This window comes from Sceloporus undulatus, chromosome 3, assembly GCF_019175285.1.
Source record: "Sceloporus undulatus isolate JIND9_A2432 ecotype Alabama chromosome 3, SceUnd_v1.1, whole genome shotgun sequence".
Lineage (NCBI taxonomy): Eukaryota > Metazoa > Chordata > Lepidosauria > Squamata > Phrynosomatidae > Sceloporus > Sceloporus undulatus.
In genome coordinates, this window is record NC_056524.1 from 269,046,436 (window position 1) to 269,061,803 (window position 15,368).

Sequence of the window (15,368 nt, forward strand, 5' to 3'; positions counted from 1 at the left end):
TCAGCCTGTATTATAAATCATTGGTTAGTGATACAAAAAGGTATGGAAACCATGCCCAACAAGGAGTGACCTAGGGAGCTGGGTATGTTTAGACTGGAGAAGAGAAGGTTAAGAGGTGCTATAATAGCTCTGTTTCAATATTTGAAGGGATGTCTTACTGAGGATGGAACAAGTTTCTTTTCTGCAGCTCCAGAGACTTGGCCCGGAACAACAGATGCAAACTACAGGAAAAGAGATTCCACCTCAACATTAGGAAGGACATCCTGGCAGTAAGATGGCTCTCTTCCAACTCTATGATTCTATGCTCTAACTTATCTATATCCTTCCTAAAATAAGGCACCCAGAACTGAACACAGTGCCGAATATTGTGGGCCTGGACTTTAGCTCACAGAATCCTTGACCATTGATCATGTTCAACAGGACTTCTGAGAACTGAAATGAAGAACCTCTGGAGGTCCAGAGGTCAAGAACCACTGGACTAGAAGCCCTGTCCAGCTCTGTGATTGTAACACGCTTTTCTAAACCAGCAACATAGGGAGATGCCTAAGGCAGACTTCCCTGGGAAGGTCTCAGCATCCATGTTGGTGCAGAAGGAAGCACAAGGAGATAATATTGCAAGACATTTCCACGTAGGTGAGTGTCTTGGACCTGCACCTCTGAGGTTACTTATGCCCACTTGCTATTTGTGTGCATGTGTGTATGCGTCTGTGGCAGGGACAGGATGGAGGAGAACTTGTTGACAGCTAAGAGGTAAAAGCAAATACTGTATTTTTAGAGCACCGTGCTGATTTTTACAGGCATCTCTCCTTGCAAGTGCCCATTCCTTTGAGACTAAGCTGAGCCACCACATGAAAAATAAAGAAGAAGAGAGAGAGGCGAGGAGAGAACACACACACGCACACGTATTATGGCTATCATTTTTCCAGGGCATAATGAGTCACTGTCCAAAGTCTAAAATGGGAAGTAAATAATTTTATGGGCAATGTCATTGCTCCTGGAGGCAGGAGGAAAACCACTCCAGAGAGTCATCACTCTCCAAAATGTTTGGGTCTCTATTTGGATCCATTTCTTCTTTTGTTTAAATTATGCCTTCTAATATTTCCGCAGAGCCAAAGGATGGCTTGATGAGAGATTCAAATAGGACTGGGGGGGGGGAGAACAAAAAAAGAAAAGAATAGGGGTCATTTCATAATTATAGCAGTCTGATTCCACTTTAACTGTCAGAGCAACATCCTATGGAATCCTGGGATTTCTAGCTCAGGGTGGGATATTTAGAATTCTCAGCCAGAGAGCGCTGGAGCACACTGAACTACACATTCTAAGATGTTTATCACACTATGCTCTTAAAGAGCTACTATTCCAGTGTGACTCCTCTAGCAGCCTCCTGTTGCATGCTGGGATTGGCAGTTTTAAGGAGCTGAACTTCTCTGCCTGAGAATTCTAAATACCCCTCCTTAAAACTGCCAATCCCAGCATGCAACAGGAGGCAGCTAGAGGAGTCACACTGGAATAGTACCTCTTTAAGAGCTCGTCTGATAAACACCTAAGATTCCATAGGATGCAGAATTAAAGTGGAATCACAACGCTATATTTGTGTAGTATGAAAGAACGCTGTCATGATACCATCCAGTGGAAACCTGGGATTTGCAATTAAGGGAAGGGTACTTAGAAATCTCTGCCAGAGAGCTCTAGTGCATTGCCAAATTGCAGATTCCAAGATTCCATAGGATGAAGCCATGCTAGTTAAAGTGGGGAAATAGTACTAAAATTGTGTAATGTGAATGGGACCCTGGGTACCAACTGAATTGTAAGAGTATGGTCTCTATTTCTCCACAAAATACAGCACTGTGTGTTTTAATATACTGTATGTTTTAACCTGGTTTTGATTTTTTCTAATTCTTTAATTGTGGTTTAATTTTTGTATTTTGTGGATTTTTATCAATGTTTTTTAACTGTTGTAAGCTGCTTCGAGTCCCAATCTGGAAAAGGGTGGAATGGAGATAATGATGGTGATGATGACGACAATGACAACAACAATAATAATAATTCTGCACCATAAATGCTGCATGTTGACCAGCTCTGTTGGGGCTGAAAGGCTCTATCACAGATGGATAGGTGGCAGACTAGAACTCCCAGCCATAATGTCTGCCATCCAAACTTCTTTCCTTCAGGCACATGGAGCAACTCCCTTGATGATTAACACTACTTTCCCAGCCATGGGACCACACCAGACCACCAAGGCTGTTTTACAGCCGTCAACCCTTAGTGCTCATTCTTTTCCCTCTCAAAAGACGGCCATAGGTTAGTTTTAAAAAATCCTGGGATTTGTAGTTTGATGGGGATGCTTACCTTTCTCTTTTACAGAGATCTTGTCCACTCTGCTGAGTTCATTGCACACACTTCGAATAACCTGACCAAACTACCGATCAGGATTCCCCAGCCATGGCATCCAAAGGGGAACTCCAATTCCTATAATTGTCTAGTGCAAAAAACAAGGCAATATTGGCTGTAATCTGGGAGGCCAAGTGGCAAGTACCTGCATTGCCTCAGGCAATGTTTCCATCCCAACCTCCCCCTTTGGTACTGCAGGGAATCCTAAGGTTTAAGGATGCATCTGCACTGCAGAATTAATGCAGTTTGACACTGCTTTAGCTGCCAATGGCTCCATTCTATGTAATCCTAGGATTTGTAGTTTGTTGTGGCACCAAAGCTCTCCGACAGAGAAGGCTAAATATCTCACAAAACTACAAATCCCAGGATTCCATAGCATTCAAAGATGACAGTAAAAGCAGTGGCAAACTGGATTAGTTCTGCAGTGCAGATGCAGTCCACGTCTCATTCTCGTTTCCCTAGACTTCCAGTCCAACTTGCTTAAAATGTGCATAGACCAAAAAAGTCATTTTTTACATTAAAATCACCTTCCTGGCCTTCCTTCTTTTCCCTTAACCTGCCAATCAATTTGGCAGAGAGGTCACCTCTCCAAAAACCCCAGGCAAGGGGAAATTAAATCACACGTGTGACTTAAAACAATATACATATTATGTATAGATGCACACATGCACATCCACACACACTCGTGAATTTGCATCGGCTTCAAAGATAAAGCAAAAGAATAAAGATGACAAGCGTCTCCCTTCTGCGTGACCTGCTTTTGAATAAACAACGTTATATTCCACAGTCAATTATCTCCAAAGTACAAAGTGTTCCAATGCCAAAAAAAGACCGTCAGCAGCGGCTGGACAGAAAGGACGCATCCATGTACCAAAGTGAGCGCTTAATCTTTTGTGTTCCTGAATAATTTTATACAAACGGGGCTGGTCTGTGGGCTGCAGACAAGATGTGGCTGTGCTTTCTCTGTCTCCGTCCTGCCCCATTATTTCATAAAACATCTAATTGCAGGCTTTGGCAAAAGAGGTGCAGGTATTGGAGGGAAATGAAACAAGGTATGCTTTGCAGAGGCCGGTAATCAGACTTCCAATGATAAAGTAGAAAAACAAATCATTACTTGCATCTCTCAGATGGAGAAAATAAAAATAACTCTAATGGGATCCATCAGATACATATTCCTCTTTCATGGGGCTTTACTATGCAGTCTCCTTCAGTTTCAAAATGGCTTTTGTCACAGTTGTTGTTTTGCTTTTGTAACGCTGGCTCCCTAAATTTCAAAATCTTTAAAGCCAAATATAATTTTGATGTCAGCTTGGGGAAGAGTGGGCCTGGTTTCTCTCCACTCCCCTTCTTTTCTGATATTAAGTTAATATCAAATGGGATGTTGGAGGCACGTAGCCACAAGAGTACTGCCAGTGTAGGAAAATAGCCATGTCATATAAGAAGATCTGGGACCATATTTGGGGATCCAGAAGGCTCAGCATGGGGGAAGCACCAAATCACGGAGCCAAGGATAGACTGATGAAGATCGGATGCTGCATAATCCTTTCTTTGATAGGGGTGATTGTGATGATAGACCTTGTGTTTACAGGTGAACAAAAATCCAAGAATACTTCACTCTGGGAGCGATACTCCTTTGTCCAGAGACATTTGCACTGACTGATTGACCATCCACAAACTTCCCTTCCCACTGTTCTCCCCTGGTAACTCCACTTTAATCCTGAACTCTGCCCTAGGACAGGTTTTGCCCTATAAATATGCCTACTTGGGATCACCAATTCGGTCTCACTTAAGGTCAGGCAGATATTTTGTTCGTATCTTGCTTGACTCCTCAATGTTGCTGGCCATGCCATGATCCTCAGGCATCTTGCTGAACCTCTTCCATCTCACAGTGCCCCCCTGATTGGAGCTCCACATTGGGAATCGGAACAGTATCTACCTCTGTAACCCCTTAATTCAGTATCTGCTATCACCTTTCATTTTGTTAGTTCTTGAGTGTGTATGTGAGAGAGTCTCTCTACGTGGATGGTGATTCCCTTTGATTCATAAATACAGTGAGCCCTTGGTAACTGCTGGGGTTTAGTTCCAGGACCCCCCATGGATAACAAAATCCGTGGATGCTCAAGTCTCATTAAATACAGTGTGAAAGGAAAATGGCATCTCTAATATAAAATAGAAAACCAAGGTTTGCTATTTGGAATTTATACTTTTAAAAAAATATTTTCAAGCCATGGATGCCTGAATCTGTGGATGAAAAATCTGTGGTTAAGGAGAGCCGACTGTAAAACTATTTTGGAACTTGTAGTCTGGAGTTCTATTTCTCAGAAGTGACACATACAGGCTTGATCCCAACTTTGAGTTGCCCAAGCCCTCTCGGCTGCTTCCATTTGAGCTATTTAAATCCCCCCATTGAAAACTAATTGTGGGTGCACTCCCCAGACTCTGGCATTTTGAGTAACTTCGTATTCTGCTAACCCCCTTTTACCCAACGGAGAGCTAAAAGCACTGGGCCACGTGTTATGGAAAAGATTCTATTTATTCATTTATTTATTAAATATTTCTATATCACCCTATAGCCAAAGATCTCAGAGCAAAGAACAAGTAAAGCCAGAGGAAATGGATCCAAACCATTTAAAACAATAGGAAATAATTTAAACAGACTAAAAACATACCAAAAAAGCTAAAATGGTTTAAAACCATGTGTTTTAGCGTGCTAAGAGCAGGATTTCCATAGCTGAGGACAGCACCCTGGAGTTTAAGGTGGGATTTGGCAGGAGAGGAACATTTACGGTGTGGCAATAGTGAGCATGCATTGCAACTGAATATGGACTGTGGTATAATGGTTTGAATATTGGCCTATGACTCTGGAGACCAGGGTTTGATTTCCCGCTTGGCCATGATATCCACTGGGTGGCCTTGGGCAAGTCACACTCTCTCAGCCTCAGGGGGAAACCAATGACAAACCTCCTCTGAACAAATCCTGCCAGGAAAGCCCCATGATAGCTTCCCCTTAGCATTCCCATAAGTCAGAAACGATCTGAGGGCATACAACAAAAAAACAACGAACAGATTTGTAACTGCAGTATAGCCATTCCTTCTAACTTGACTGCTTATTAGACTCATTAATGTTTTGCTCCACCAGTAAAGTAACTTCCTTTAAGCTTTTTGGGTTGCTTCCAGAATGTAACCCTTTTTACACTGAAAAATTAACTAGTTAATTTGTTATTTCCCTGCTTTGCCCTGTTCAGCCTAGTATCCCAACCAGATTTCTGCCTGCAATGCCTTCTTGGAATAGCCACTCACAGAAACAAATGGACCTGACAGCCAAACCGCTGAACAAAGATGACGATTAAGAGATGAATTACTCATTTACAGTAGAAGCTCATATATATATATATATATATATATATATATATATATATATATATATATGCGCACTTCCACTTATCATCATCTGGCAGGTTCCTTGGAAAAAGCAGAATGAAATGTTGTAACTGGATCTATACTGAAAGTGAAAAAGTCAACAAAGAAAATTAAACAATGAAGAAACTGGGGCCTTAACGACCTGGTGAAACTGCAGGATTCACAGGATTCCATAAGATGAAGCTACATCACTTAAAGTGGTGTCAAGCTGTATTTTCTTCTACGGTGTAGATGCACCAGGAGTTTGTGCTCACAGAATTATATGATGATAGTGAAACACCACTCTGGTAGTGAACTGCAGCACTGCACAAGTGAATATGCAACCCAATGTGCATACACAATATGCAATGTACCTTTGCATGAGAGCCAGAGTGGTGTACCAGTTTGAGGATTGGAATACATCTCTGGAGACCAGGGTCTGAATTCCTGCTTAGCCTATGGAAACCCACAGGGCTACCTAGTGAAAATCACACTCTTTCAGCTTCAGAGTAAGGCAAAAGAAAACCCCTTCTGAACAAATCTTACCAAGAAACTGATGTGACAGGGTTGCCTTAGGGTTGCCATAAGTCAGAAATCACTTGAAGCCACACAACAACAACAACAACATGCAACATACAGAGGGACTGCATGAGCAACTTTATTTCTGTAGATGGAATCCATCCATTCCACATCATACAAAAATGTCCAACCATTTTGGACAGGAACTTAAATAAATAAAAGGCTTCCACAGAGTAATTTGGTTATCTCACTCCACACAACTGTGCTCTCAGAGTTCATGCTGTACATTCTTAAGAGTGTGCCTTCAAATATTTTATGACTTATAGCAACCCTAAAGTGAATCTATCATGGGGTTTTCTTGGCAAGTTTGTTCAGAGAGGGTTTGCCATTGCCATCCTCTGAAGTTGTGTGTGTGAACATAGGGTGTCATAATAGGGTTGACATATGGATACAGTGCAGTTTGCTGTAACGACAAGGCACATTTGGAAGATGTGTGCAGGTTAGCCGATGGGTGGGTGGGTTAAAGGGCTTGGTTCTGCAAGCAATTCCTTCTGCAAAAGTTGTTTATTGTCCTGGCTGTTATTTATAGAGTTCATGCACAAGAGACACATTTCAGGTGGCACCAGGGTAACATGCCAGGCTTCTTAGCATGCCACAGAGGGAATGGAAATTCTGGATTTGCACATCGGAAGGCTCCGGGTTAAACTGGGACAACCGCAAGTGTTTTTGACATGTGAAGATGAATATGGAAATTCCCCACTCGTCAAAAAGGCAAAGGCAGCATCTGAAATGAAATCTGCAAGTACAGAAACATTCTCTCTCCTGTACTCCCTGCCTAGTCACCCTACATCTTAAATAAAACAGTGAGACCAGGGCTGTTGGTAGATTTGTTTCTACAGACCTGGCGAGTCTTTCTCCCTCCCCCTCTCTCTCTTAAACATCTATTCTTCTTGCAGACCTTCTGCACTACAGTTCAGTACGTTCCTTCTTAACTAATTCATCTGCTTTACATCAGCTTTCCCCTACCCAGGATTTGTTGGGACTGTCTTTTGGATGCCATCAGACTGCTTGCTAGCACTTTAGCAATAGCAATAACACTTTACATTTCTATACTGCTTCATAGGGAACTAAGCACTCTCTAAGCCATTTACAGTGTGTTAGCTAAGTGCGTCCAACAAGCTGGGTACTCATTTTACTGAACTATAAAAGGATGGAAGGCTGAGCCAACCTGGAGCCCTGCAGGTTCAAACTCACAATGTTGTGACTATGCTACAAGCATTTAACCACAGCACCACCAGGACTCCCCTGCAAGCATTAACATGTTATGTATCAGCCCAGTCTCATGCCTATTCCTGTAGGGCATTGGACTATGTTGCCTCGGAGGGTGGTGGAGTCTCCTTCTTTGGAGGCTTTTAAACAGAGGATGGATGGGCACATGTCACAGGGAGGGCTTTGACGGTGTCTTTCTGCATGGCAGAAGGGGGTTGAACTGGATGGCCCTTGTGGTTTCTTCCAACTTTATGATTCTATGATTCTAGAAAACCCACAAAATAGGAATAGATAGTGTGCATTCCTAGAGGCAGTATTTATGTGTGTATGTAGGAACCATGGTCAAATGTGCTCATTTAATATAAGTTTGCAATTACATAGTTTCATGGTGGTTGAGCTACACCTCCCTTCTCCTGTTGTTGTGCAACAATTTGTGTACATGCCAATGTGCCTGCAATGTGTCTCATTGTGCAAATCCATTTTTTTTCAGGCCCAGTGAATCAAGTAAGACTGATGAGAATGTGCAACTTTGTGGCTGGGATCTTCTTGGTTAGGCCCACTGAGACAAAACCTATTACATCAATTGTTGAATGGTGATTCAACACAAATGGTAAATCCCACAGCACCCACACTCTATTCTAGTTGAGAATAACAATAGGATTTAGGCTCATAGGAAATGGCGACATCTATGGAGCACTGGTTATGCAACCATGAACTCAATCTGTCCATAGTGCAATGGACCCAAAAAGTGCAATTGCAGGTGTAAGGGAACTTACACAGTTATAGGATACCAGCACAATTCCACTGATAGCTCACCATGTTTTTCTAGCCCATGGCATTCTTGCATCTCTGCTAATTCAACACCCCCCCCCCCCCGACAAAACGATATTCTTGCTTTACCTATATATGCTAATGAAGTGGTGCCTTGTAAGATATGATAAGGAAAGTATATCTACCTACCAACAGGATCCTATGAGAAAGTCAGATGTATAAATAAAGACAAAAATATTAATAATGACTATAATATGCCCCACCCCTTTTCTACAGGCCTGGGACTCAAAGAGACTTTGAAAAAATAAAATGGATACATTTAAAAGTTCACATCACTAAAACATGCAGAAGATAAAACATATTGAAAGTGTCACCAAAGTAAAAAAGTGGAGAAGAAACGGGAGACTCAACTCAAGGTGCTCAAGAAATGAATGATGTACTCTTGCACACTTCTTTTTGTCCAGTAAAGGGAGTGCAAGAATTTCAGCTCCAGAAATTTCTTCAGCTGAATTTAAAATAGCCCTGGGAGAAGACATTTGAAAGCCTATGCAGGCCAGAAAATAATTGGGCCTTTTATCAAGAAAGCAACCCTTTATTGAGCATCTCCAGTTTCTTATGTGGATTTTATTGGGTTCCTCAATATTTTTGCTTCCTTCAAAAGAGTAAAATTTAAAAGCATATCCATTAAAAAGCAAAAAAAATGCAGATCACATTATTAAAAGCTCTGAAATAAAGAAGCACACACTCCTACAGATTCACAGGAAATGAAATTGTCAAGATGGGCCAGACCCCAAAAGTGCCACCCACTTCCCATGTCCATGATAAGGTGTAGACGTTACCTCTTACCTTTGGTTGCATCACAGGGCGCTGTGGCACTGGGGTAGGTTCTGTGACATAGGTCTTCTTGGCACTTAAGGATGGGTACTGCCCCACTGGATTCGGGGTCGCAGAACCAGGAGGAGCATACGCTGATTCAGGCTTCCACATACTTTGTGGTACAGAGGAGGGTTCGGTACCATTCCGCCCTCTGTAACTTGGGCCTCCAGGATAGGTCGACTCTTGAAATCGAGCCTGTGGTGGGGCATAACCATAACTTGGTTCTGGTTGGGTTGTGTAGCTGTAATCAATTCCCCGGGGCTGAGGTGGAGTATAGGATGCCGTCCCTGGGGCATAAGAAGGCTGAGGTGCCTGGTTGGGAGCTGGACCACCATACTGGGTGGCTGGTGGTTGGAAGTGAGGAGTGGGCTGAGCAGATTTCACTTGCACATTGAATGCTGGACGGGTGGGTGTAGAGGCTGTGCTGTATGAAGCTGGTATCGGCTGAGGTTTCAGGGTGCCAACTGGCGTCACTGGGATTGGAGAAGGCTGAAAGCCAGGCTTGGAGGCCGATTTCTTAGTGGCGGTCAAAGGAGGCTGGTTTGGGATGACCATGCGCTTGTGTCCAGTGACTGGTGTGGACATTGGAGGTGTAGAAACCCCACTTGGAATCCCAGAGCCCTGTGGGGGAGGAGAGAAGTGAGAAGGAGAACATGAGTTTGGTCTCAGATATACAATTAATTATCAAAGGCAGCTGTCATTCAAAGACATCCTTAATGGTTCAATCTCCAGAGGAGGGTGACCAAAATGGGGAAAGGTATGGAGACCACCAAAGCCTATGAAGAGAGGCTTAGGGAGCTGGGGATGTTTAGCCTAGAGAAGAGGAGGTTAAGGGGAGACATGATAGCCATGTTTAAATATTGGAAGGAATGTCATATTGAGGAGCAAGCTTGTTTTTTGCTGCTCCAGAGACTAAGACAGGGAGCAATTGATTCAAAATACAGGAAAATAAATTCTAGTCAACATTAGGAAGAACTTCCAGGCAGTAAGAAGCTGTTTAACCATTGGAATAGGCTGTCTTGGAGAGTGGTGGAGTCTTTTTCTATGGAGGTTTTTAAACAGAGGCTGAATGACCATCTGTTTGGAGTGCTTTGATTGTGTGTTCCTGCATGGCAGAATGGGGTTCGACTGGATGCCCCCTGGAGTCTCTTCCAACTCTATGATTCAACAATTCTATCATTCTTGGGACAACCTCAATACATTTAAGCCAACAGTGGGCATTCCAGGGCCAAACAAGACAGCCACCAAAACTAGTGGATAACCTCTGATTCCAAAGCCAGACAAGGCTGAGGTTTACATACAGTGGTTGCAGGTTCACTGAAATAGGTGCAGATTCATTGAATGAATGGCTGAAAGATAAACAAACACTTATGTGAATCTCCATACTTTAATAAGTCTATTCTAGTTTTGTCTCATAATTAGACTTAGATTTCTATACTGCCCTTTTCTTAGCTCAGTAGTTTTCTAATTTTCTATGTCAGGGGAAAGCTGTTTAGGTTAACCTGTCTGTAAAGAAATGCCTACATGTTTTACTGAGCTACATTCTGTAACTGAAAAGGTGATTTTAAGAGACTGTGGGTCCATGTATACTATAGTAATATTGCAGTTTGACACTACTTTAATTGCCACGGATCTGTCCTACAGAATCCTGGGATCTGTAGTTTGGTGAGGCACCAGCACTCTGGCAAAAAGGCTAAAGATCCTACATATCCTAGGATTCCATAGGACAGAGCTACAGTACTTGAAGTGGTGTCATACTGTAGATGCACCTTGTGGTCGTGGTGAAAACAGGAAGAAATTACACATGGCTAGTAATGCATTTTAAAGGGCTGCTAGGAAACAATGACAATTTTGATCTCTTTGTATGTTCTTTTTCCCGTGGAAATTTCATGGTGAAGATCCCTACACTGGGACTGTGGAGAGTGAGTGGTGGCATTGCACAAGACATCCAGTGTGCAACTGAATGTCCAACCTATGTACATGTGAAATATATATCCATGTGTAATGCACATCTGTATGCTCAACTGTGATGTGTGCATGCTTCTGCAACCTTGGCCTTGCCAGTGCTCTGCAGTAGAAGGCTGCTAGCACAGAGGAACTGGTACATGCGCAACACTCCAACAGGATTCTAGCCAACAAACCGTTAAATATTCACAACTTTGCCTCATAAAACTGGCTGTCATCCTGCTAATCACATATGTAGATCTAAGTCCAGTTTCTGCTGCTGCATGCCTTTCTATAGCCTTTGAAGAGAGAGGAGTTCACTACTTCCCACAAAGATTTTGGTCTATCAGTTTATATCATGCATAAATGGCTGCAAAAATGTTTACCAAATTTGGAGGAGATATTTTTAACAATGTGACATAACATATAGGTTACATGGTGTATGTAACATTTATTATGGAGTTTCTCAATGCTCCTGTTCTTTTTTCCTTTGATAATCTATTCAGAATAGTGCATTTAGTGGCTGATAGGATTAACATGCTCTCTCAAAGGCAACTGAAATTGATGTGTAAGGTGAGAAACATTTGAACTCCCCACTCATCCATCAGAGCAGCTGAAGCTACACAAACATTCACAATGATTAAGGATTCTCATGAAGAAGATTGTAATTCTTTGCTAATTTTCTCAAAGAAAGCAATAAGTAATTTCAGCAATGTCACTGAAAACTATTCGCAGTTTGGGACTTAATTGGCACAATATTTGCATGTGATTGTTATGCAGGCATCTGTATTTTTTGTGCAGAAGATGTGGTTTCCCACACCTTTCTACACAAAAACAACCACGTATAAATTCTTAGTGGAAAAATTGCAAAGATTCTCATCAGTCCAGGTTTCTTTTTGTCAAGGTCTCTTGACACTCCTGATAGACTGTTTTCATCATTTCTTTCCAAATACATATTTTAGAATATTTAAAACATTTTCCTCATCCCTACTCCTGAGCTACAATGGCTACCCTAGGGGTGTGTATGTGTGTGTAGGACATTATTCTACTTTCTTTTCCTTCCACCGAAAATTCAGTGCTTGCCCACAGACATTAAAAACCCAGGATTAAATTATATTTGCTACGCTTGCATAAAATGCCATTCAAGTCAACCCAGGGTCAGTACTTTGGCTACTCAGGGGAGCTGTTAAAACCATAGGTTAAGCCAGGTTAATTTCCCTCCTTTCTTTAATTTACAAGTACATTTGCAAATTGTGATTTTTATGGAAGGTGGGGGAGATCAAACTGCAAGGAATGTGGCTCCATTTGCTGGCATGGGACGACCTTTTTAGGGGGGGGGGTGCTGTCTGCCCAAAGTGAAATGCTTAGCTCACCTTTGCCTTTGAGCCAGTGGTAAAGCCCCATTAAAGAAAGAAGACCGTTTTTTAAAAGACAATGAAAAAAGGAAGGAAGGAAGGAAGGAAGGAAGGAAGGAAGGAAGGAAGGAAGGTTGTGCAAGGCCTCTGATGTTGAAGAAGAAGAAAAAAGAGAGACAATCAATATCTCAGTTAAGCTGTACAAAGCTGTTTCTGTCAAAGAGCCAAACCCAGAAGAGGAATTAAAGGCTGCAGGGGGTGTTCTGGATGGCCACCTGTTGGGGGCACTTTGATTGAGAGTTCCTGCATGGCAGAATGGGGTTGGACTGGATGGCCCTTGAGGTCTCTTCCAACTCTATGATTCAGTGATTCTAGGAAACACACGCGTAGACCTAAATACCCCAAAAACACCAGATCCCATCCGATCTTGGAAGTCAAGCAGCAGCCTTGGTTGGTACTTGGAAGAGAGACAACCAGGGAATATTTGGCTATATTTCGAGGAAGGAAGAAGTAAAACCACCTCTGAGGATTCCTTGCCTAAGAGAACCCTGTGAAATCCATGAGGTTGTCATAAGCAGATAAAGGAACTGAAGGCACACAGGCATTCACAAACAGACACAGACACATGCTTTTAAAATGTTTTTAATTTAGTGATGTTTTTAATATCACAGTTTAGTAGATTTTTATAAAAAAGGATTTTAAAAAATGATTAATCCAGCAATTTTTTTGTTTCTGTCTATATTGTGAGCCACTTTGCAGGTTAATAAATCCATGCAGAGTAAAAACAAATAAATGAAGGGGTTAAAGATGATGAGAAAGGAGCTCTGTGCTATGAAGACCCGTCCACCAAGTAGTGGAAGTCCCTATATATGCTTCCAGATGAATTTCTGAAGTTCAAATAAATGAAGACTAGGAGTGCATCTGCACTGCAAAACTAATTCAGTTTAACTGCCATGGCTCCATGCAACAGAATGCTGGGATCTGTATGGGATATCTAGCCCTTTCTGTAAATATTCTGTGAGATATTTAGCCCCTTCTGTAAGAGAGTTCTGGTATCACAACAAACTACAAACCCCAGGATTCCAAAGGGTGGAACCATGGCAGTTAAAGTGGTGTCAAACTGCATTAGAACCTCATCAAAATATACCTCCTCCTACATTTAATCCTTTGTTATCTGGGGAGGTGGTTCAGATAACTGGAGGGCCTCCCATTTATCAAAAGCACTACATGGCTTGGTCCAGTTGCATGATATTGCTATCCAACACAAAGGGCGCACAGCACAACTAATGTGTCATTCTGCATGCAGATCTCTATGCTTTGCAACTCTGAGGTAGGATCTCAGCCAGAGTATGTCCACATCATCTCTCTCCTTTTCAATAGCTAGGGAACTACAATCTAGAAAAAATAGGGGGAGCTGGCCTCCTGTTAACTAGTTACTATATTTGTAACTATTTCTTATTCATATTTAGGATAGCAAATAGCCCAGAAAACCACCTTGCCAGTGCACCAAGGGATCAAGTTCTGTGGCACTTGTGAGTGGGGTGCTGAAGGATGGCATGTCCAGCCTCCCATTATTGGGAGGTGGTGTGCCAAAGAGTTGCTACAGGACCCGGCTTCTGATAAGTGCACTGTGGCTTCCTAGTGGAAGGAGTGTGCATGTGTCATCCTTCAACACACTATTCCTCAGTGAAGTTGGATGGATTTCAAGGTGAGTCTCAAGAGTCAGATGACCTGGCTATGTGTCTGCTGCAGGATCTTGGCTGGGTTTTTGGTACTCTGAGACAGTGCTACTAAAAGTGTTGGTTTATTGAACTATTTTAATGCCTTCCTCTTTGTGCCTTGCCTGAAAGAAGAAGGCCCTCCCTCCATCCACCATCCAGAGGGAGAGAAGTGCAGGCCAGCTCCATTGGGCCTAATCAGAATAAGAAGAAGGGCCCTCCCTCCAGTCCATCTGCCGTGGTCCAAGCTTCTGAGGGAGAGAAGATCCACTGGATTTCTCTCCTTCCCTACTGCCATTCCCTTCTCCTTTTGTGTCTTGTCTCTTTAAATTGTAAACCTGAGGGAAAGGAAATGACTAATTAACAATTTGTAAGCTGCTTTGATAGGCTTTTGGCTGAAGAGCAAGGTATATATAAATAATAATAATAATAATAATAATAATAACAACAACAACAACTAAACAGTCATGCACAGATATCAGAATTATAATGGTCTGGATAATCCCGACTTTGGCATTCAATGATATATACCAACATCTGACAGTAGTTCAAGATTTTCCATACTTGGGCTCAATCACCAATTAGAGCAGAGACTGCAGTCAAGAAATCAGAAGAAGACTTGGACTTGGAAGAGTTGCTATAAAGGACAGGGGAAGTGTGATCCTGTTGGTGCTCTTAGACATCTCAGTGGCCTTCAATACCATCGACCATGGTATCCTTCTGGAACGCCTGAGAGAATTAGGTATTGGGGGCACTGCGCTCCAGTGGTTCCGGTCCTATCTCTCAGGAAGGTTCCAGATGGTGAGGCTGGGGGACAGTTGCTCTCGTAAAAGAGAGCTTACATCGGGTGTCCCTCAGGGCGCCATTCTGTCCCCCATGCTATTTAACATTTACATGAAACCGCTGGGAGAGATCATCCGGAGACATGGGGCTTGGTGTTATCAGTACGCTGATGACACCCAGATCTATCTCTCCATGTCTCCGACTGATACAGTGACTAAGGATAGCATCTCTCCTCTGGATGCCTGCCTGGGGTCAGTAATGGGCTGGATGAGGAAAAACAAACTCAAGCTGAATCCAGAGAAAACAGAGGTACTCGTGATAGGTGCTCCGAATCCAGATAGGG

General features: G+C 42.5%; 1 protein-coding gene and 1 long non-coding RNA gene across 7 annotated transcripts in view; one reads left to right on the forward strand and one right to left on the reverse strand.

The window, feature by feature from the left end:
• Positions 1–15,368, reverse strand: part of LOC121924985 (LIM domain containing preferred translocation partner in lipoma) — a 318,874-nt gene that overhangs the window by 82,621 nt on the left and 220,885 nt on the right. For all 6 annotated transcript variants that reach the window (XM_042456641.1, XM_042456643.1, XM_042456639.1 and 3 more), the window contains one exon: positions 9,196–9,846. In XM_042456641.1, the coding sequence (XP_042312575.1) occupies positions 9,196–9,846 (651 nt within the window). The remainder of the gene's footprint in view (positions 1–9,195; positions 9,847–15,368) is intronic.
• LOC121924989 lies at positions 3,177–9,019 on the forward strand. Its single transcript, XR_006102778.1, has 3 exons — positions 3,177–3,266; positions 8,069–8,188; positions 8,626–9,019. It is a non-coding gene; the product is annotated as an uncharacterized LOC121924989 (long non-coding RNA).